The following is a 23,268-nucleotide window of genomic DNA, read 5'->3' as shown; positions in this document are numbered from 1 at the left end:
GATTAATTTAAAGTAAAAAATCTTCCTCTTTCCATCACTGCCTTCAATACTCGAAAACAATTGAATTGAACCATCCTGGTAAATTCATTTATCCTTAAAGCTATCATAAACCGTCGCCATAGCAACGGACCAATTCACCAAGGGTGCACAAGTCAATCATCTTTATTGGACAAAAATGATATATATATATATATATATATATTTTTTTTTTTTACAGGCAAGACTTAAATACTTTTTTCAGACTTCACTTGTTACAGACATCTCACTTTACGACACGAGAGACTAATTAGCAAGAGTACCTTACTTTTGTTGTTGTAGTTGCATTAATGAAATACAGCACACATACTCACGGCTAACACACAAAGACGGAAAGGGCAGGTAAACATTTCAGCTTCGAGCCGCCACGGCTGGAGCTTGTTGCTGGTCGCTGGACTGCAACTGTCTACCCAGGTACTCCCTATAAAACAAATAAGGTAGATTAATCACCAATTAACCCAATTTAAGTGCAACCTTTAACATAGAAATGGGCAATATAGAACACTGGAAGGAGAAAGTGTGTAATACTAATACCGTATTTTCACGACTATAAGGCGCACTTAAAAGTCTTAAATTTCCTCCAAAATAGACAGTGCGCCTTATAATCCAGTGCGCCTTTATATGGAAAAAAACAAAAACGAAAAACCACCACTGTCGGATATTAAAAAAACACAAACGCCTGAACTGAAACAATACTGTTAAATATGTAGATGCCATCTTAGTTTACAAAATCTTCCATCATATAGCTCCTCCCCCACTGCAAGATTTTATACCAAAAAATCCAAAACATCAACAATGGCTGGCTCTAGAGGTGACTGTAAAGTAGTGTGTGAGTGCTTCATACCTGGAAGTCAATAGCAATTACCGTATTTTCACCACTATAAGGCGCACTTAAAAGTCTTACATTTTCTCCAAAATAGACAGTGCCCCTTATAATACAGTGCGCCTTATATATGGAAAAAATTTCATTCATTGAGGGTGCGCCTTATAGTCGTGAAAATACGGTATATATGTGTGCATTTAACCATCTTTGTATGAGAGCTTTTTCAATTTCCGAGGACTGTTTACTGGAAGATAGGACTGACCTTTACCCCAAGAATGCAGACCTGGAAGGACGTTTAAGTTGTTTAATTTCCAATGGAGTTGTTTTTGAGTTCCGACCTTAATAGTTATTATTGAAAACATGATATGCGATGATTGTTATAGATGTTGTTTTGCTATCCGCAATTATATTAATCAATAACCTTGTAATTGTTTTGATTTGTGGCCTTAAATGGGCAGCAGAAATGGCCGCTTTCCAGAATCATTTGTGACCAGGACCATGTCAAAATGGATTCTCAGACCATAGATGTGAAATTAATTGATGTACAAATTAATAGAGGTCTCCTTGTATTGTTTTATATCATATTAAAAGATATATTTTTCATCCTGGATGTTTTCCGGACTGAAATTTGTCAAAAACACTCGACTGAGTGATCCCAGTATATATAGTATATCTTCTAGAACACTGAAGAGTAAAATAGAGGGCGTTTCATCGCTTTTTGTCGGAAGGTTCGCGTGTAGGCAGCGAAAAATGTGACCTTGAAGCATAAACACATTTTCCTGTTTGTGTTTTGTGTGTAAAGACGTAAGCCGAGGTGATCAATCAGTGAGCCTCTTCAACATTTTCAGACCAAAGGGGGCGGTACAATGCCTCATTCAAATGCAGTGGTTTCTGTTTAGGTGGAAATTATTAGCACTTTTTGGTGGGTCAAGATCAAGGGTTGCTTTCAAAAAAAAATCCAAGGATGAAAGATAGGGCTAATTTGAAATTCTTTCACTTTTAAATGATAGGAAAAAAGAAGATGTATTTTAATTATTAACTGACTAGGTTAGATATCCAATTCATTTTGATGGAGAGGTTTGGCTTTCACATAAAATGCATAAAAAATAATATAGAGTAATCCCTCAAATATCGTGGTTAATGTTGACCTAACATGGCCGCAATAATTGAAAAAATTCAACCTTATAATAACTATTTTTTTTACTTCAGTGCTAAGTCCTAGTAGCAAGAGTAGCTTCCATTTATGATTTTTTTATGAACTTAGAAAATTAATAAATAAAGAATAATAATAAGAAAGAAAAATAATAAGAAAGAAAAATAAAAAGAAAGAAAAATAATAAGAAAGAAAAATAATAAGAAAGAAAAATAATAAGAAAGAAAATTAAGATCAAAGGAAAATTAAGATCAAAGAAATTAAAATCAAAGAAATTAAGATCAAAGAAAATTAAGATAAAAAAAATTAAGATCAAAGAAAATTAATAACAAAGAACATTAATAATTAATAGCGAAAAAACACGATAAGTGAAGACGCGATAATCGAGGGATTACTGTAGTTAGGCTCTGGTTAAGTAACTAGCACCTCCTAGTGTTAAAACTGAAAAGTGCAAAGTAGGTTGACTTTAAGCTTTTTGTGCAGGGCAATAAAATGGGTGCCATAATTTGGATATTAAAGTCTTTCTGCAATATTAATTGCCCCCACTAGTGTGAAGTGACCTTTTCTTTTACAATGAGATAATGTCATGTACGTATATACCGAGCTTCCAAATGTCAAAAAATCATATTTCATAATAGGTGAAGACAATTTTCACATTTGATGAGTCTTTTTTTCCTCTTAGTGGCATTTAACAGCGACGCGTCCCAAAAAAAAAAAAAAATAAAGCTCAATATGATCTAATTTTCTAACACTTTTTAAAATAGTTTCCCCATTCCGGTTCATACCAGTTGTGGACCATCAGTTTCTGGACAGCCAACAGGGCATTGTAGCGCACTAGTTGATCCTCATGGTGCATGTGATTCATCACCAGCTGCTTCCCACCCAGCTGCTCGATCACCCTGAAATGCAAAAAAAGCAATTAGAGTCCAACTAAAAATAAAACAAAGCAAAAGAACGTAAATTTTTTTTATGCGATTACCGTTTGCCACGCGGGTAGTGGCGCACGTATTCGCCAACATCGTGGGCCGCCACGGCGATAACTTGAGGATCGTCGGAGACTTCCAGGAGCCGTGTTAAGATCCTAATGAGGCAAAACATTGCAGTCACATATCTTAGAGCAGGGGTAGGCAAAATATGGTCCGCGGGCCACATACGGGCCCGTTAGGGTTTTTAATCCGGCCCGCCAATGTTGTCCAAAAAGTTTTTTTTTTAAATTTATTTTTATTTATTTATTTACTTATTTTTTCCCTAGATGGCGACATCACACAGAAGTCAGTGGCAGTAGCTGTGTCCACCCTTATTTGTTTTTTGTGTTTTACAGCCATTCTATCTTTTTTTTAAATGACATTTTAATATTTTTTAATACTTTTTACTTGACTTTGTACTTTACACTTTTAACTTTAATGATGAGTGATGAGTATGTTAATACTTAAGTCCTTTTTTCCTCTATTTATCATATGTACTGTTAACGGGCCTCTCAAACACAAATAAGTCAATTATTTCCTCTCAAATCTGTCCGACCTTTCGCATAATTACACAAATCTAATGATGCTTTTAACCAATACGTTGGTGTTTAAAACGAGGACGCATAATTACAAAAATCTAATGATGCTTTTAACTCATACGTTGATGTTTTTTAGAGTGTGATGGTCATTTTTTCTCATTGTGTTCAATGACGCTAACGTTAATATTTTTGGAACACAAAAGACGTTGTACCAAAAGAAAACACTACTATTTTTGGCCTAACTGTTTTTAATACTAATTGGATACCCTGTCTATTTTAGAGATTTTTTTTGACCATTAAATGCACCTTATGTGTAAAACTACTGTATTTTTTTTAACTATTTCCATTAAAAATGGCATTTAAGACCAAAAAAATCATAATTGAAAGTAAAAAAAACATTAACTACACTGAAAATCGTTTTATTGTTAGCAAAAAATAAAGATTTTTCCTGAATTTTAGCATTTTGACAGTTTTTTTTAACCTTTTGACAGATTCCCAGGAAACCTGGATAAGAGAAGTTATTTAATAATGCTACTTATGCTTGAAATAGCTGTCAGAAGAACACATAATGGGTGTAGGGGGGAAAGTGCACTTAGCCTTACTTGAGTAGTTCGTAATTCTTCTCGTTGAGGCGGACGGCGTTTTCGCGCCAGAATTTTTCAGATTTATGCACCGGACTCCATTCCAGGCGGCCGGATTTGAGTTCTGAGCTGTACTCGTCAAAAGAACTGCCGGAAATACACAAAAAAGACAAAAAATGAATACATAGACAGACTTCTGGCAGGTTTTAAGTCCTAAAACTGAGAATACTGGGGTGGGGTCCGTACCTGAGGTCCTGCACACTCTCTCCAAGTCTCTCCAGCAGGAATTTGATGTCCTCGGTGATGTCCTCGTCGTCGTACTTCTGCTGCTCCAGGTTCTCCAGCTGCTTCAGGACTTTGCACTGGATCATAGCCAGTGCGTACTCCTGCCGGCTTTCCCTCTCCAATGACTTCTCCAGTAGATTCTGTGACACAAAAAAGTAGAGAGTTTAATATATAAGTACTGTTTAATATTTAAGTACGGTTTAATATCTAAGTACTGTTTAATATCTAAGTACTGTTTAATATCTAAGTACTGTTTAATATCTAAGTACTGTTTAATATCTAAGTACTGTTTAATATCTAAGTACTGTTTAATATCTAAGTACTGTTTAATATCTAAGTTCTGTTTAATATCTAAGTACTGTTTAATATCTAAGTACTGTTTAATATCTAAGTACTGTTTAATATCTAAGTACTGTTTAATATCTAAGTACTGTTTAATATCTAAGTACTGTGTAATATTTAAGTACTGTTTAATATCCAAGTACTGTTGAAAACAGTAGATATTTAGATATTAAACTCTCTCATGAATATCATTTTGAGAGCTGATTTCAACAGTACTTAGATATTAAACAGTACTTGGAAAATAAACAGTACTCAGATATGAAACAGTACTCAGATATTAAACAGTACTTAGATATTAAACAGTACTTCGAAGTACTTAAACTCTCTCATGACTATAATTTTGAGAGCTGGTTTCAACAGTAAACTCTCTCCCATCACCATTTGACCGGCGACCAATCGTCCGGTCACGAAAAGTAGGTAGTCAACAAATGACCTTGAAATATTTCATCCTCATAAATCAACCTACACAAAAAAATAGACAATGTAACGAATGCAGTTCTCTTGGTTGTAATTTTATGGACTTTGATGGGATATCCCTACTCTAAATAATTAAGCTACAACTATGGACACTATTGGCGAGACTTCATTTGAGATTTCTGATAGTTGCAAAGAACTGGCTTAATAAAACTGCCCCTTCCATATCCTCTAATTGGGTCCTTCCACTCATTAGAAAACGCTAGAATCCGGCAGCGGCATAAAAGCGGTGACCGCAGACGTCCACCAAGATGGGAGGACGGCTTTTGTGCAAACAAAAATTGAAGGACGTCTTCGTCTCGGTCCACTCATTTGCTAATGAGGCCGACTGGGAGAGATTCGGTAATCCATTCGGACGGGGAACAACTTTAAGAGAGAGCCCTGCGGTCTCTTGGAAATAAAAAACATATTTTTGTAAGGAAGACACACAATGAGACGTCCTTCTGCTCAAAGCGCATTTGGTTGCTCTCAATTCGCCGCGTGACTCCTCGCTTAATGAGTCGCGCTACGTCTGTCATAACGCCGACGTCCCTAGATTGCTTAAATGGGAAAAGGTGGCGGGTTTTTTTGGGTCTCGCCAAACGACGGTCACGTAATCAAGAAGCATTCATGGCGTCTTTTGTGCGTCTGCTTTCAGGGTCGTCTTGACAAAGCTGGAAATAAAGCGAGGTTTAAATCTCAAAAGGTTTTCTATTTCCATTGTGATTTGGTTTAAGCGGCAATCAGCTAGCGGAGGCTTGATTTTTAAGTCGTCTTGCCATGGCGGTGGTGTTAATAAGAAGGAAAAATCGATGTTGATTTGGAAGAAGTACGCAACATGTTGTCCAGGCAAATAAGCGCCATGTTCTGTGGTAGGAATGAGGCGAAAATTGATTATTTAAAGCAATTTTTTGGGGCAAGATGTGACTATTTGGCAGCTAGCAAGTTGGTGAGATGAAAGATGGCCATCATTTTTTCTGGGTTTTCTTATTTTGTCTTCATTCCAAAAGGTAAAATTGACTCCTAAAAAGCACAGAAAAATTGTCAAGAGGAAAAAAATGTCAATTCACTAGTGTGTAAACATCATATCTGTCGACTTCAGCCAATTGGTTCCCTTATTAATGATTGCAATCCCCTGGTGAAGCGATAAAAAAATGTACAAATGTAATGGGGCGGATATTTACTCGCATATGGCGCACTTAAAAAAGTCTAACATTTTTTCTAAATCTAATCAGTATGCACTAAATTGAAGATTCTGTAGATGTACACACGTTTGGGTACATTGCTTGCTGATGTGCTATATCTATGTTATGAAAACGATGCAATGGGAATGCGTCTCTGCATATTATGCTTAAAAAAACACTATTAGCAATCAGTGATGACATTTTGTCTCCTTCCAGTGACTGAAACGATCCGGATTAGAGCCAAAATGGCCAAAACTAGATTGGTTTTACAGAAAAATAATACTTCAAACAAAAAATCCTATAAAAAAAATTGTTATATGGCGTAAATGGGTTAAAATGAACAAAAAATACGCATAAAATACTGGAAAAACATAAGTTGCCAGGTATGAAACACTACTACTACTACTACTACCAATTTTGGCTTGTTGCTGCTGCAAATAATAAACAACCAATGTCAAAAACGCAAAACCTTTGCCAAATGGAATTGCCTGAAAGTCCCGATATTTAATTTTGTAAAACTTTTGGGGAATTGATTTTTTTTGCTCCCCTAAGCAGCTTTGCGTAAAATATTCACTGTTAGCGCAATGACAGCTTGCAGTTGACCGATCAATGTGTCCATATAAATTGTATTTATGTATCTTTTACGGACTTTAGTTTCTTTTATGGCCTCCCTCTGTTGTTTAATAGCGTCATTTCCCTCCGGAGAGTTCCGCGGCCGTAAAGCAAGTAGTCCAATTACAAGTTAAAAAAGTGCAGCGTAAGACTTTTAAAGAATATTTGAACCTACTTGTGACATCATCATTGCTCGTTATAGGCACACCAGTATCACACCTGACATAAAAGCAGGTGCATGTTATTGTTCCCTCTAATTTTTCATGAAAAACATGCCGTAAAACACAAAAAAACATAAGATTGGACAGAGCTACTGCCGCTGGCTGTAAACAGCGCCATCATGGGGAAAGGAGTAAAAAAATCAGTTTGGATTTTATTTAAATTGCGCACAGATTAGAGCAGGGGTATCAAACATACGGCCCGCGGGCCGGATCCGGCCAGTCTGATGGTTTGGTATGGCCCGGGGAAGAAAGTTGCATTGTATAAAAAAAATATGAATTTTCTTTAAAAAAAAAAAGTAGTTCTTGTATTATCCGCTAGGGGCGCAGTGTTTTAGTACGTGCAGACAACATGAATTGACATTTATTGATGTTCTTATGTTATTCTCTTGTTCATAATATATTGTTCATAATGTAAAAGGAAAATTCTGTTAATAAACATTTTGATAATTTACTCATTCTTTGCACTAATTATTAGTATTAGTCACTAATACAAAAGAAAAAAAAGTGGGCTTATTGTTAGTTTTATGTCATTTTGCACTGAGTTTACTGATCCGGCCCGCAGACCAAAGGGAGTTTGACACCCCTGGATTCGAGGGAACATTACTTGTGAGGCATTTGGCGTATTTCCGCACCACGTACCCTGAATGCCGCCAGGATGATCCGTGTGACCTTCTCCTTGACGGATTCCTGGAGGATATCGGAGAGCGCGGGTACCACGTTGTAGCGTCGCAGCTGCTCGCAGAGCTGTGGGCTGAAGGCCAACAGCCAGACGCAAAAGATCATCTGGTACTGAAGCTGGAAGCCGCACTTGTTGCTCAACACCGCCGTGATGCTGGGGGAGGAAAAAAAAGGACCAGATCGTAAATGGAAGAAAACAAATGCTGATGAGCCGTGAGGATTTCCTAATGGCGAACGTCTATGGCGGCGCTGCGCTTCCATGCCGCCGAGACATTAAACCTAATGATGGAAGGTGAATTTTAGCCGCATAAGGGCGGCGTGGACTCGAGACGCAAATGGAAATGGAACAGCGGGACTTCCAATGTTCTCTGTACAGGGGAGCAACCCACGGAAAATATGTTCGCCATCATTCATGGACGAGAGAATAGGGACGTCACCTTGTAATAGGGTGAAGATAGGTTATATTTTGTTCAGTGTACAGTACTTTCTCGCATGAACGCCGTAATTGAAGCAAAAAAAGATGACTGAATCGAGGGTATGGCTTTTATGTGCATAGATTAGACTTAAGAAAATGTATTTTGATGCCTAGGATTGAAATTGAAGATAGAAAATAAACTGTATATTGCATAAAGGGTGAAAAAAACACAGACAAAGTGGCAAAAATGCCCCAAAAAACAATATATGAAAAACTAACAAAAAGGATTCCCAACAAAGTGGTTTAGGGATTCTAAAATGCAGTGTTGCATGAATAAATGGCGGCCGTTGGGCCTCATGCGTTAATGGACCTTCGACATTTAATGGCAGAGAATGTATTTGTTCTTCTCGCCACCATATGGCAGGCATTGTGGACGATGACCCCAGCATACTATGAGTAAATACAACTATCAGTTCTTTGCTTTTCCATTCATTTATAAATACAAAAATATATATATATATAAGACCCACAATACTAGGTCATGTAGCGTGAAAAAATATGAACTAGGACCATCATAAGCTCAGTTTTTTTTGTCTTTGGGTTCAATTTTAACAAAAAATGGCTGTGTTAAGACCAACCGTATGCACACATGTACATCTATGTTAAGTATATATGTGCTTATATATAAGTATATGTCTGTATATATGTGCTTATATATGTATGTTTATATATGTATGTTTATATATGTATGTGTATGTATATATGTGCTTATATATGTATGTGTATGTATATATGTGCATATATATAAGTATGTGTATGTATATATGAGCTTATATATGTGTGTATGTATAAATGTGCTTATATATATGCATGTTTAGGTATATATGTGCTTATATATAAGTATGTGTATGTATATATGAGCTTATATATGTGTGTATGTATAAATGTGCTTATATATATGCATGTTTAGGTATATATGTGCTTATATATAAGTATGTGTATGTACATATGTGCTTATATATGTGTATGTATAAATGTGCTTATATATATGCATGTTTATGTATATATGTGCTTATATACAAGTATGTGTATGTATATATATGCTTATATAAGTATGTGTATGTATAAATGTGCTTATATATGTATGTATATGTATATATGTGCTTATACATGTATAAGTATGTATATATGTGCTTATACATGTGTATGTATATGTATACTTCTGTTTACTCTTGCATAAGAATTCAGAATGGTCAAATGCTAGAGGAACATGGCTATAACTCTTCTGAAAAGTTTAAAAAAATAATAATACTAATAATAAAAGGCATGACTTACCAATTGACCCCATCGGCCTCCACCCATGCGAACCTGTACTCGTTGACCCTCAGCATTAATTGAAGGCAGCCAGCCACGCACTGAACATACTGAGAGCTCTGCAAAGAACACAACAAGCAGAAAATGATGACCAATCCTGGAAATCAGGAACCTGCTTTGGGTTGAGTAGACCTCGGAGGCTCCGCTTTGCAAAAAGTTACATCGCCCCCACAAAATTGGAGTGGATTACGGCACATGCAGTCTGTCTGTGTACACGTAAACATCCTCAGCGCATGCTTAATCACGATGGCGCAAACACACAAGCAGGGGGGAAAAAAAAAAAGAGTCCCATCACACCTGAGTGAGAATCATGTCAATATAGATTAAAAAAAAGAGGAGAGTGGTTAAGCATCCCGTTCATCCGGCCATCGGAAGAAAAGCAAATAGTAAAGATGACGTTAAAGCGGAGACTGTTAAAAGCCAAAAAGCGGCAGCAGACATCATGCCGTTAAAACACAGTTTCAGGTGCCGTACGCTGAAAAAGAGAAGACCTCTGAAATCTGTAATCATTCATTGAGAGAAAGAGGAAGCCAGAAATGACGGATGGGGGGAAAAAAAGGTTCAAGTCCAGAAGAAGAAGAAGAAGAGTGGAAAGAAAGGCTTGGTTAATACTCACTTCACTGGGAGAAATAGTTCCCGTTCCCGAGACGGTGTCTGGACCTGTACCGTGGAGGTTCTAATGAGAGATAATAACAAAATAAAACAACAATCGAAGCCTGGGTGTGGAGACAGGGCTGTGAATGGGAGAAGTGGAAATGGCCGACGGATTTCCGATGAAAGCAAAAACTTAATCCTGCTTTGTCGGGATTTCATGAATGGAAAAGTACAATTAGTAAACAACACAAAAGCTCATAAGAGCGATCACTTAGAATAAATGACTGAATGTACCGTAGAGTCATTGTTTTTTGTTTTGTTTTTTGCTTTTGCTATGATTACAATTTGCAGTATTTATCACAAAAGACTAAAAGATTGTAACATTTTCTTACCTGTGAACTAAGTTGGCTTTTAATCCAGTTGAAGTAGTAGTTTAGGTCACTTCCCTCCATCAGGTCACGTCCCCAAGCAGCTAATTTGGCGATGATTCTTGCCGCCTGCATGTAGATTATTGAAAAAGAGAGAGTTTAATATCGAAGTACTGTTTCATATCTATATACTGTTTAATATCTAAGTACAGTTTCATATCTAAGTACTGTTTAATATCTAAGTACTGTTTCTAAGTACTGTTTAATATCTAAGTACTGTTTAATATCTAAGTACTTTTTAATATCTAAGTGCTGTTTAAAATCTAAGTACTGTTTAATATCTAAGTACTGTTTCTAAGTACTGTTTAATATCTAAGTACTGTTTAATATCTAAGTACTGTTTAATATCTAAGTGCTGTTTAATATCTAAGTACTGTTTAATACCTAAGTACTGTTTAATATCTAAGTACTGTTTAATATCTAAGTACTGTTTAATATCTAAGTGCTGTTTAAAATCTAAGTACTGTTCAATATCTAAGTACTGTTCAATGTCTAAGTCTTGTTTAATATCTAAGTACTGTTAAATATCTAAGTACTGTTGAAACCAGCTCTCAAAATTATATTCATGAGGGTTTAATATCTAAATATCTACTGTTTTCAACAGTACTTAGATATTAAACAGTAAACTCCGTGTCACCATTTGACCGGCGACCAAAAGTCCGGCGACCAAAAGTCCGACGACCAAACGTCCGAGCACCCATACAAGGTTAATGTTTACCAGACTTACATATCCAATCTGAATTATTAAAGTAAAGGATGGCCTTTTTAATGACTAGTTTTATAGAATGGGCTTCGATATCTCCGGGTGGTCTGTCCACGTTTCTAAAAGGTTACCAGGGGCACATCAAATTAATTGCCTGGTTTTGCTAAAGGTTGCCTTTTCTAAGGAATTATTAATGGATGAATGATTTTAAAAACTTGGATCCTGGGCAAAGGTGAACTGGCTGTAAATTGTGGTTAAAAATGCTGAAATAGTGAGTACGTTAGAGGCTCTTGCGTTCAAAGATAAACGATGGACTCACCATGTGGACGGTGAAGAGGTCTTGGCGATTGAGCATTGGGAGAAAGTAAGACCAAGCCGTGTTCTTGGTCTTCTTTGCGTAATCGAAGAAGATGCTCACCCTCTGATGATTCTCCTGCATAACATTTAACATTTTTAATTAGCCTACCTTTGAATTACAAAAACGTAAAATACAGTAATACCTCAATTATCGCGACTTCACTTATCGTGAATTCACTACTTTGCGATTTTCTTTTGATATTCATTATCATTATTTTTTATATGAAAATTAGTTTCACACACACATAGGGTACACATAAAAGTCTAAAATGTACTACAAAGTGGACGGCTTTCAGTCCTGGTAGAAAGTGCTCTTGCCACCACCTGGCGGACAAACATGGGTATTACATCTATAACGGCTACAGAGGGGGATATTTCAGCGGCGCAGGGCATATTTTCATGTTTTATTTATCTTAAGACATTAATAATTAATTTCCTTATAATTTTCTCTCATTTTTGTGTGTTTCCTCACATCTTTCATCCAAAATTGGGTCACTTTGAGAATTTATATATAAAGTGCACCTCTACTTACGAAATTTTCAAGTTACGAAAAAAGTCTTGGAACCATCTAATTTCGTAAGTAGAGGTATATCACTGTACATTTGTCACAATACCTGCAGAGTGTCATCAATCAAAGTCAGGATGTACTGGACAGTCTGTTCCTTGGAGATGTGAGCCATCAAGTTTAGAAAGGTCTTTGCACACTGCACAAATATTTGGAAAAGAAAATTAATAGAATCAGACCACCTGGGCTTCAGTCTGAGCATCTTATGGTGTAAGAAATGAAGTACCTGATGCCCTTCGTTGGTCAGGATGAGCTGCTTTTCCTCAGAGTTGGCCACTTCAAACTTCTTGATGAACTCACAATCCTCTGTAGATATCATCTGACTCCTACCCAATGGAGAAGTTGTCAATTATGGGAAGCCAATCACTTTAAAAATCCATTTTTTTCATGCTGTTTAACTACTACAGTTATTTCCTATGCAATATAATGTCATTTTTTTCAGTGCATTCATTTTTTTAGGGTTTATGTCTTAAATTGGAGTTTGGCGACAAATCCTGCAATAAGAATAAAGTTGCATCTTCAAACTGACATCCACAACATCTAATTTCAATGTTTTCCAACAAAAAAATGTATAGGCCGCATTAATGCAAGCATTTTAGCAAATTTTGCGTTGAGGATTCTTAAATAATTTTCTTTAACAAATCCTTTACGGAAAAAAAAAAATAGTTTTCAGGTCCCAAAAGATAAATCTAGTCACCCCAGCAATTCCAATAATAGCAAAAAAAAAAAAGAGGAAGGAACCCCTTTAGACTGTGACTCAGTTTCAATGTAAAAAACAGCATTTACGTCGCTATGACGATGAGGTGTGTTTTACTTACTGCAGGTATGACTGCCAGTTGACCAGATTGGCGCGAACTTCTGCCGCCTTGGCAGCGATGATGTTGGTAGGGACGGCAGCGTCCACTGCTCCGCGGATGTCCATCCTCAACTTCTATTTAATGCGCTTTATGTAGAAATGGAGGGTGAGTTTAACACCACCTGAATGAATGAATGACAAAAAAAGCAACACACATGAATGGCTTTAGAGACAAAATTATTCATTTACTGCTTTAGACTATGCACAAAAGTGTCAATTTCACATTATTATTCAGAGGGCAAGTTGTGAATAACAAAAAAAGTCCTGATTTACTGAATAAAGACTTAGAATGACGTTAAATGAGCTTTTTAAATCGCAATATTATTTATTTCATTATTGCAGGTTAGCAAAGACTGGCATATTCCGATTCACGCACCCGTCATTACGTCGCAAAACAATACCACCTTGAGTGACCTTAACATGAATAAGCTCTTAAGGTGACTATAAAGACGTTATACAATAAGTTAGTGAAAAACCCAAAAGCGAAATATGAATATAATGCGTGTATGAGACTGCGGAAAGGGATTGTTAGCATATAGCTGAAACAAGCTATCATAATAAACGATGGATGCAAATCCGCAACATTCTCGAGAATGTATTCACCTGAATAGAAACAAAGCCGATCACCGATGCAGTAAAACGTGACAATAGGAATGAAAATCATTCATATTTGAATATTTAGTGTCACTCACCTGACTTCTTCAGACCAGCGGACGAGGTGACGTCACATTAATCATGTGACTAGCATCAGGCTGCAGTCACGTGAGCATCTGAGGAAGAGCAGACGAAATTATTAATTTTTTTTACCTTTGTCGCTGTTATTTCTTAATTAATAATAGAATTTGTTATAAAATTTAGTTAGCAATTATTTTTATCCTTTTTAAAAAATACAATAAAATCATTGAAAATATAAATGACCACATTAGGCTGGAAAAGGGGCTTGCCCATGTCTTGCTAAGGTTTCACTGTGTTGACAAAACGGAGTAAAAACTGTATTGAACATGCTTGAATTCTGCACCTTTGTTTGGTTCTACAGTCCCGAGTCCCCAGTCTCCATCTGCCTTCCCACGTTAATCTTCCCTAACTACGTAGCATTGTCCTAATCCCCATCTGCCCTCCCGTTTCTGGTCCTCAACGTTCTTCCCTCCATTACTCATCGCAATGTACCCACGGACACACGCCTGCCACGGAAGTACCACGAGTACTTTACATTACGCATGATGCCTTGGGATGGCGGGGTCCGCCGGCGGGAGCCTGGTGGACCCTAGACGGGCCACGGGGTGGGAGGTCAGGCCCACGTCGGTCCTGCGGCGGATCCGACGTGGCCGAAACCTCATGTGGCGGCGCGTGCAGAGGCTGAGCCGGGCGTGCCGTCGCGGCGTTGGGTGTACCGTCAACTACAATGACCACGATGAGCAGGATATGGTGTGCCTTGAGGTATGCAGCCCAGTAGCAACTACGAACCTTGATCACCTGTCCCTTAAAAATCCTTACCCGAACCACAAATAGGTCCTAGTACCACAGATTTAACAACCTACCCCGCTATTTACCTAGACAGTTTACGTACACACCTCCATACTGTATGTCTACCTATCTTTAGCAAGCCCCTTTGGAATTTGTTAGATTAGTTATCTTTAATATAATAATATAAAACAATACAATTTCTCTCGTATAAGCCGCCCCACCCGATTCACAATTTTTACTTGCATATTCCTGGTTTTAATAGGGAGTACAAAGTCAACCACATTACTAAATAATCCCCCAAATTCCTTCAATGTTGATTATTTCAAATGACAGTGCTTAGATGAATATTTGCTTTTGTTGTTAGTGTCATGGCCGTTGCGACTTCCCGTCAAACGTCTATTTCCGGTGGCTAAATCATGTCTGATTGGAGGCTTAGGAAGATTAAAAGAGGAAGGTACTCTCCCTAAATAGTGCCTTGCTGATGTAACATCCACAACACCCTATACTAGCACTAAAAAAATTAAAAATATGGAATATTTAGGGCTTTTGTTCCATTTCTTTTAATCAAATTTTTTGAAAATATCAAAATATTATATCTAAAAATGGTCCACCCCACATGAAATCAAGTTGACGTTAATGCAACCCTTAAACAGACCCGAATTTGACACCCTAAGAGCCTTGAGATAACATAACAAACACGCTTTCAGGGCAGCAAACCCATGACCTTCTTCCTATAAACCACTAGCGCTCAACCCATCTTCACCTTGAAAAAAAATGAATCTGTTGTCTTTCTCTCTAAGCCCCCCACAAACCCTTACAATCCCGCTTTAATGGCACGCCCGAGGTTTTCATTACTCGCCGCTCGGACCCGAACACACAACCCTAGGAGTCGGTCATGTGGCCATCTTGTGGGTCGGCGTTGTGTTGTGTGGTGTAGTGTAGGCTAAGGTGTTAAATGAAGTGTTGTGGAGCAGGTCACATGGTCACGTCTAAAGGGGAGGAACTACAGTAATCTCTCAAATATCGCGGCTTCACTACATCGAGGATTTTTTTTTTTACATATAACATATATCAGATACATATACATATATAGTATGTAAATGACAAAAACAGCAGCTTAGTGCCATCTGGTGTTTATGTACTGTGAAACAACAGATACTGCCTACAGTACATCACATCATACTGTACTACCATAACTACTTCTACTACTACTACCACTACTACCACTATTACCACAAGAACTACTACTACAACTACTACTACAACAACTACTACAACTATTACCACAACAACTACTACAACAACTACAACTACTACTAGTACTACTTATTATCTTTGTTGTATTGTTTTAATATCTTGTTGTATATTCTTCAGGTGAATTTAGTCTATTAGGCTGCTTTAAAAAATATAAAAATGTATTAGACTATTTCAATTTTTGCTCAAGGGCCAAGCCAATTATTACAGTTGTTATCTTTTCGGGGAATCTTTTTAATATATAAACAGTCCAGCAAATTACAGTAAACAATTCATAATATTCTTTCAAATGCCTTTAGATGGCAGTATTGTCCTATGTATCCCCCGTCTCCATTCAAGTGTAAAAAATATTTCCAATCTAGTTCTATTTAAATACCACTCATCCAACGGGCAATTCCAAAATACTACAATGTAGTATCAGGAAACTTTTTAACGAAGAGAGCCATACACAATTCATATTTTCAAACATTATTCCTTGAGAGCCATACTCCGAATTTAAAAGTCAAAATATATGAAAACGTGAGCATTTCTTATTCATTTCACCACTTTGTAAGTAAAAAAAAGTCTGAATTCTTTTGAGAAAATTATTACAATGTTGCTAATCAATGAGTATCAATGAGAATATACATGCAGAAGAGTCTAATGAAGAAAAGTTATGATTTAAAAAGACGGAGAACCATATACACCCTATCAAAAGAGCCACATATGGCTCTCGAGCCATAGTTTCCCTACCCCTGTACTACATATTTAAAAATATATATACATATAAATACTATCCCCATTCTTTTTGGTTCCTCGCTAGGACAACTATTCACCCAGAGCGGTGTTCGGGTCTCTCTTTTCACAATCGCAATACACTCTGAATCGCGTTATACCGGGGGAAGGGGGGGCTACTACGAGTCGGGAGGGAGTGCGCCTGCGCATTGGCTCGGCGCAGCCGGTCGGGGAGGAGGAGGAGGTGGCGAAGGGGATGGGGGGGCGGCTAGAGACGGGGTGGGGGGGGATGCTTTGCCGTCGGATGTAATCAACAGCGGCGTGTCCATTCCTCCATATTATCTGGTTTTAACCGCTTGTCGCTGTGCATACATGGTGGAATTGTAAGTATTGCACGTTTTGTGTACGTGTGTATATGTGTGTGTGTGTGTGTGTGTTAAGAATGGAGGATGCTGAATTGAAGAGGAATTAGAAAGAGGAGGAGGAGGAGTGGAGGCATTAAATCACCGTTTTTTTGCAAAGATTTTTGCAAGCATCGTTTGCTTGTAATGGTTGAGGCATTGTGGTTTGTGCGGGTGTAATAAGAATACAGTATACCCCCCCCCCCATTCTTTTCCCCTCCTCTTCATCATTTAATCAGGTTCAAGATGTGTACCCGTGTATTTGATTGTATTTTTTTGGAGGGGGTGAAGGAGGGGAGAGGAAAGAACGTGGCGTCCATTGCATCCCTTTGCCTAGATCCAATCCACTCCATCCTATTTTTTCTTTTTAGCTTTTAAACATATAGCAAATTTTCAACCCCCCCCCCCCCCCCCCCCCCGCCCTCCCTGTGTCAGGTAATGCGTTATATAAAATAATTTTGATAGGATTTGTGAGTGTTTGACCTTTTGTTGGTATGTTGGGGCCTTTCATAGCAAAAAAAAATACATAAACATATTTGGTTATTGACATGTTGAGACGTTGTGTGTGTATTAAATGATGTTAATGTGTGGAGCAAAAAATCTCTGCACTGCGTTTGAAATGAGGATATTAAGAGTGTATTGTACATTATGAAATGGGATTTCAAGTTTTTGCATGATTTACGTAGCGGCATACAGAAATGTTATTTATTTTAAATAATAATTGGACATAATGTGCAAGTTTTTTGTCAATTTGTGCGGTGATTGGCTAGCGACGAGTTCAGGTGTTCCCTCACCTTTTGCTGCAAGTCAGCTGATTGCACACAACCTCATTTTAATACATATTGGGATATATTTACAAGAATTATGATGCATTAAATACCAAATATATAACTTACGCTTCCATGTGGTTGACTTGTTAGCAGTTTTGAGATCGATGGTTCAAACCCAAGCGGGTTTTATACTTCTTGCATGGACTTGGCGTGCTCTCCAAGGGCTTGTGTGGGTTTTCTCTGGGTACTCTGGCTTCCTAAACACATACAATTTTACTGAAGTACAAGTCTAAGTCTCTATTGGAAATTTATCTCATGAACCAAGACTTTTTTTTACATTAGCCTTGTGGACTTCGTATGTGGCTCCAGTTTTTTTTTAACTAGTTCTACAATGTCTTCTGTGTCTGTCTTGAAATACTTTTTTTAACATTAATCTTGTGGATTTTCTTTGTATGGCTCCAGTTTTTTAACTAGTTCTACAATGTCTTCTGTGTCTGTCTTGAAATACTTTTTTTACATTAATCTTGTGGATTTTCTTTGTATGGCTCCAGTTTTTTAACTAGTTCTACAATGTCTTCTGTGTCTGTCTTCCAAGACTTTTTTTTTACATTAACCCTGTGGACTTTCTATGTATGGCTCCAGTTTTCTTAACTAGTTCTACAATGTCTTCTGTGTCTGTCTTCCAATACCTTTTTTTACATTAACCATGTGGACTTTTCTGTATGTGGCTCCATTTTATTTAACTAGATCTACAATGTCTTCTGTGTCTGTCTTGCAAGACTTTTTTTACATTATCCATGTGGACTTCCTGTATGTGGCTCCATTTTATTTAACTACATCTACAATGTCTTCTGTGTCTGTGCATGCTAATGCAACCAAAAAAAATCCCAAATACAGAATGAAATCAAATTCTAATCTTATCTAAACCAGGATATTGTCCCCCTGGTTTGCTGTGATAGGCTCCAGCACCCCCTTACTAGCATAAACACAAACCTAAAATTTTCAGGGTTTTCTCCAATCGTTGTCAACGTGAGCTAAAAGTGTAAAATCAGTCGCTAATCCTCCTCCACGGACTGTTTCTCCGCCCCTCCCGCCGCCGCAGTCCATGGGATCAGAGCCGATGGAGATGCGAAAGAGGCAGATGTCGATGCAGCAGGAGTCGGCAACGGGGGGGACCGCACCGGCCCACCAGGGCCAAGCGGGCCAGGCCAATCCGCGGGGGTCCAACGCCTGTTGCTTCTGCTGGTGCTGCTGTTGTAGCTGTTCCTGGTAAGCTCCGGCACCCCCTCCGAGAGCTGAAAACCCATCAAATAAAATTCTTGGTAACATCTTCCCGAAAGTCAGGTCATACTCACGGCCTCCATTTTTTTTTCTTAGGAACGAGGACAGAGACGAGAGGAACCGCAAGACGTCGTACGACGTCAAGGAAGGGACCGCCGACTGTGAAGACTGGTGGGTGGTGATAGGACGCCGCCATTGTCGATTGGCCGCCTGCGACCAATCCAAATGTTTGTTTGCAGTCCCAAGCCGACCCTGGACGAGGTACGCTCGTGGAACCAATCCTTTGACGGACTCATGAGCTGCCCGGCAGGACGCAATTCCTTCCGGCAGTTTCTGCGCACGGAATTCAGCGAGGAGAATATGCTCTTCTGGTTGGCCTGCCAGGAGTTCACCAAGGAGAGCAACAAGGGCTCCGTGGAGGAGAGAGCCCGTGTCATCTACGAGGACTATGTCTCCATCCTTTCTCCAAAAGAGGTCTACCTATCTACCCGGGACCGGCGTTTTGGTCGCCGGGACCTTTGGTCGCCGGTCAAATGGTGACAGAGAGTTTACTGTTGAAACCAGCTCTCAAAATTATAATTATAATATAAATATACATATCTATAATTATAGAGATTAATATCTAAGAGAGAGTTTTATATCTAAGTACTGTTTAATGTATAAGTACTGTTTAATATCTAAGTACTGTTTAATATCTAAGACTGTTTCATATTTAAGTACTGTTTCATATCTAAGTACTGTTTCATATCCAAGTACTGTTTAGTATCTGAGTACTGTTTAATATCTTAGTACTGTTTAATATCTTAGTACTGTTTAATATCTAAGTACTGTTTCATATCTAAGTACTGTTTCATATCCGAGTACTGTTTCATATCCGAGTACTCTTTAATATCTAAGTACTCTTTAATATCTAAGTACTCTTTAATATCTAAGTACTCTTTAATATCTAAGTACTCTTTAATATCTAAGTACTCTTTAATATCCAAGTACTCTTTAAGATCTAATAACTCTTCAAGATCAAAGTACTCTTTAATATCTAAGTACTGTTTAATATCTAAGCACTGTTGAAACCACCTCTCAAAATTATATTCATGAGTTTAATATCTGAATATAGATATTAAACTCTCTCTCTTAGATATTAAACTCTGTCTCATGAATACAACTTTGAGAGCTGGTGTCAACAGTAAACTCTGTCACCATTTGACCGGCGACCAAAAGACCAGCGAGCAAAAGTCCGATCACGGTACTAAAACGGCCATTTTGTGCTTCTGCCTCCCCAACAGGTGAGTCTGGACTCCCGAGTTCGCGAGTCCATCAACCGCAACATGCAGGAACCCACGGCGCACACGTTTGACGACGCCCAGCTGCAGATTTACACCCTAATGCAAAGAGACTCGTACCCACGTTACATGAACTCTCCCGCCTACAAAAACCTTCTCAACACTCTGTCCGAGCAGTCGCCTGAAGCTTAAAAAACAACAACAAAAACCCCAGACCCATGATCCACTATCCCCCGCCCTCTTTTCTTGTGTCCAGTTCAAGATCAATGGCGACCAAGCGAAAGGCCGCAAAACTCTGGGAAATCTCAGCAGCAGACACTCAGGTCTCGGCATCTCGCAAGGGCGCCACATCGCTAATGCTAACGCTAACGCTCTGACCATAGCAACACGACACTCCAAAGGAACTTCTCACATTTTTTTTCATAAAAATAATCTATTTTAGTTGACATTTCTAAAAAAAATGGTTTTCTGAAGGGAGAGGGGAGGGGTCATGAATTCCTACTTTAGACAACATATATATATTCTCTATATTTATGAGTTTGTAAATATTAGAAATGGAATTGTGGGTGTTTTTGATGTGGCGATATTTAACTGCGTGACGAGAATCAAGCAGGCAGCTTTGACCTTGGTTTCACTTTGTGTTTTTGCAGATTTATTTCATTTTTTTTTAAGTACCTAACCTCACTTTTTGGATACGTTTGACTTGGCAACTCCTTTTGTTTAATGTTAAGAATTCATGTGGCAATTTTTTAAAAAATCTAACATTAATTTGGTTGCCGGTCAATCAAAATAAAATAATTAGGGTTAGGAAAGTTATTTATTATTATTTTTTAATAGTTTTACTCATGTGAAATGGATGTTTGTGTACACACACAAAATATATTTGACTTCAAGAGTGTTGGGGGCAACTTAGAAAAGGAAATCAACATTTTTATAACTACTAAAACATATTTAGAGATGATTTTTGATTTCTAATTGAATGAACAATCTATTTTAGCGTTTTCCTAGCCAATATTCCTTCTAATTTTTCATTGGTCTGGACAGAAAGACAACCTGAGTACCAGTGAGAGAAACATTATCATTGCTCACTTTGGGCACACCAGTATTACACCTGCCATAAGCAGGTGAATGTTAATGTTCCCTCTAATTTTTCATGTAAAACATGCTGTAAAACACAAAAAACATAAGATTGGACAGAGCTACTGCCACGTAAACGGCGCCATCATGGGGAAAGGAGTAAAAATACAGTTAGGATTTTATTTACTGCGCGCCATATGATGGCTGCTACGCAGAGAAGACGAGGATAGTGCAAAATTGCACAGGGAACATTGGTCCTAGCATAATAAGAGCTTAGAAAAATGACTGATTTTCACTTTCAGATGAGGAAATTGTAAAAAAAAAAGTCTAATTTTTGAAAGTAATATTAATATCGTGTGAAAACAACAATTGGAGTTGTCAAGCGTGGATTTTTTGGGGCGTGTTCCCTCATTATGGTGACGGGTTTCTCACTTTGGATGGCTTCAGTGCCTTGACATTTTGTCTGGACGACATCTTTCACGGGCAAACTTTGGCCATAAAGGTGCTTTTTTTCGGGTGGGGGAGTTGGGGGTTTGAACCCGAGCACAAGAGCCAGCTGACCGGAACAAAAAAAAATAAGCCGTGCCTTGCAATGGCTCGACTCGAAGTGTTCCGGGTGCTTTGTTTTGTTTTTTTGTGCTGCTATTAAATGGGATGTTGGGGGGGATATTAAATGGCGGGATGCCTATTCATAAGGGTTTTATTCTTCTGTTTACGATATGTGAAATATGAAATGTGTTGATTTTACGCTGCGGGGAGATTTTTAAAAGAATTCTTCGAAAAAATAATAATAAGGAACAATGTGAATGTTTACAGTATATGGTTTTAGTTTTTGGGTTTTTTCTGCTACTCTTGAAAGAATATAATGACAACATGTGGGCATTTTCATTGCGATAAAATAAAGCACAATAATTTTAAAAGCATCTAGTGTCTTTTTCTCAATTCTTTCCAAATTAAGACGGGATTGTGAACTTGTGGATGTCAATTCTTTGTGTCAACTTTCAACTTATTCAATGTCTAAAGTTAATATGGATCTTTAAAATTAGAAATGGGAAAAATGGGAATTTACTTTCAAGTCTATTTTTGGTGAGACCGGACGTTTGGTCGCCGATCTTTTGGTCGCCGGTCAAATGTACTTAGATGTTAAACAGTACTTAAATATGAAACAGTACTCAGATATTAAACAGCACTTAGATATGAAACAGTACTTAGATTTGAAACAGTACTTAGATTTAAAACAGTACTTAGATATTAAACAGTAATTAGATCTTAAACAGTACTTAGATATTAAACAGGACTTAAATATTAAACAGTACTTAGATATGAAACAGTAATTAGATATTAAACAGTACTTAGGACTATTGGAAGATAGGACTGACCTTTACCCCAGAATGCAGACTTAGAAGGACGCTTAAGAAATTTCTGATGTAGCGTGATAGCTATCCAACAACCTTCGTGATTACTCTCGTAAATCGTGACGTTCTTTTTGCTTGATTATGGAATTGTTTTTCCAAATGGAGGCCTGATTTATAATTATATTAAAGTATAATTCTTGATGAACCTAACAGTCCATTTCACCTTACCCAATATCTAAATATAATATGGATTTAAAAAAATTAGAAATGGGAAAAATGTGAATTTACCTTCAAGTCTTTCAAATACATTTTTGAGGTCCCAAAATGGACTTGTGATGTTTCTTCTTTCTAGAAGAACATAAAAAGGAGAAACAATGACAACAAGAAGACTTTATGTATAAACTTGCTCTGAAACGTACCAATTCTGTGCGCATCTTCCTTCTACATCGCAACTGAAATTTCAACCATTTAAACAAAAACACTTCCCTACCACTGACGTCCACAGAAG

The 23,268-nt window shown here is 37.7% G+C and overlaps 2 protein-coding genes across 5 annotated transcripts; one reads left to right on the top strand and one right to left on the bottom strand.

Annotated features, from left to right (window-relative positions):
- Nucleotides 1–146: 146 nt before the first annotated feature.
- atp6v1h (ATPase H+ transporting V1 subunit H) lies at nucleotides 147–13,934 on the bottom strand. 3 transcript variants are annotated; one of them, XM_077724596.1, is made up of 14 exons: nucleotides 13,857–13,934; nucleotides 13,127–13,286; nucleotides 12,535–12,634; nucleotides 12,358–12,447; nucleotides 11,706–11,819; nucleotides 10,648–10,752; nucleotides 10,278–10,337; nucleotides 9,623–9,720; nucleotides 7,834–8,026; nucleotides 4,344–4,522; nucleotides 4,119–4,244; nucleotides 2,992–3,093; nucleotides 2,798–2,911; nucleotides 147–457 (listed from the first exon to the last, which is right to left on the bottom strand). In XM_077724596.1, exons 2-14 carry the CDS (start codon nucleotides 13,228–13,230, stop codon nucleotides 388–390), a joined length of 1,455 nt encoding a protein of 484 aa, XP_077580722.1. In that variant the 5' UTR covers nucleotides 13,231–13,286; nucleotides 13,857–13,934; the 3' UTR covers nucleotides 147–387. The 3 variants fall into 3 exon arrangements, with proteins under 3 accessions (XP_077580722.1, XP_077580723.1, XP_077580724.1); XM_077724597.1 differs by lacking the exon at nucleotides 13,857–13,934 and adding an exon at nucleotides 13,768–13,825; XM_077724598.1 differs by lacking the exon at nucleotides 10,278–10,337.
- Nucleotides 13,935–14,310: 376 nt separating this feature from the next.
- Nucleotides 14,311–22,328, top strand: rgs20 (regulator of G protein signaling 20). Of its 2 annotated transcripts, none has more exons than XM_077724599.1 (5): nucleotides 14,311–14,601; nucleotides 18,870–19,036; nucleotides 19,145–19,219; nucleotides 19,288–19,522; nucleotides 20,332–22,328. In XM_077724599.1, exons 1-5 carry the CDS (start codon nucleotides 14,395–14,397, stop codon nucleotides 20,518–20,520), a joined length of 873 nt encoding a protein of 290 aa, XP_077580725.1. In that variant the 5' UTR covers nucleotides 14,311–14,394; the 3' UTR covers nucleotides 20,521–22,328. The 2 variants fall into 2 exon arrangements, with proteins under 2 accessions (XP_077580725.1, XP_077580726.1); XM_077724600.1 differs by lacking the exon at nucleotides 14,311–14,601 and adding an exon at nucleotides 16,875–16,979.
- Nucleotides 22,329–23,268: the final 940 nt, after the last annotated feature.

Source organism: Stigmatopora nigra, chromosome 9, assembly GCF_051989575.1.
Source record: "Stigmatopora nigra isolate UIUO_SnigA chromosome 9, RoL_Snig_1.1, whole genome shotgun sequence".
NCBI classification, from domain to species: domain Eukaryota; kingdom Metazoa; phylum Chordata; class Actinopteri; order Syngnathiformes; family Syngnathidae; genus Stigmatopora; species Stigmatopora nigra.
The sequence above is the reverse complement of the archived record's forward strand: the minus strand, read 5'-3'. Positions and strand labels throughout refer to the sequence as shown.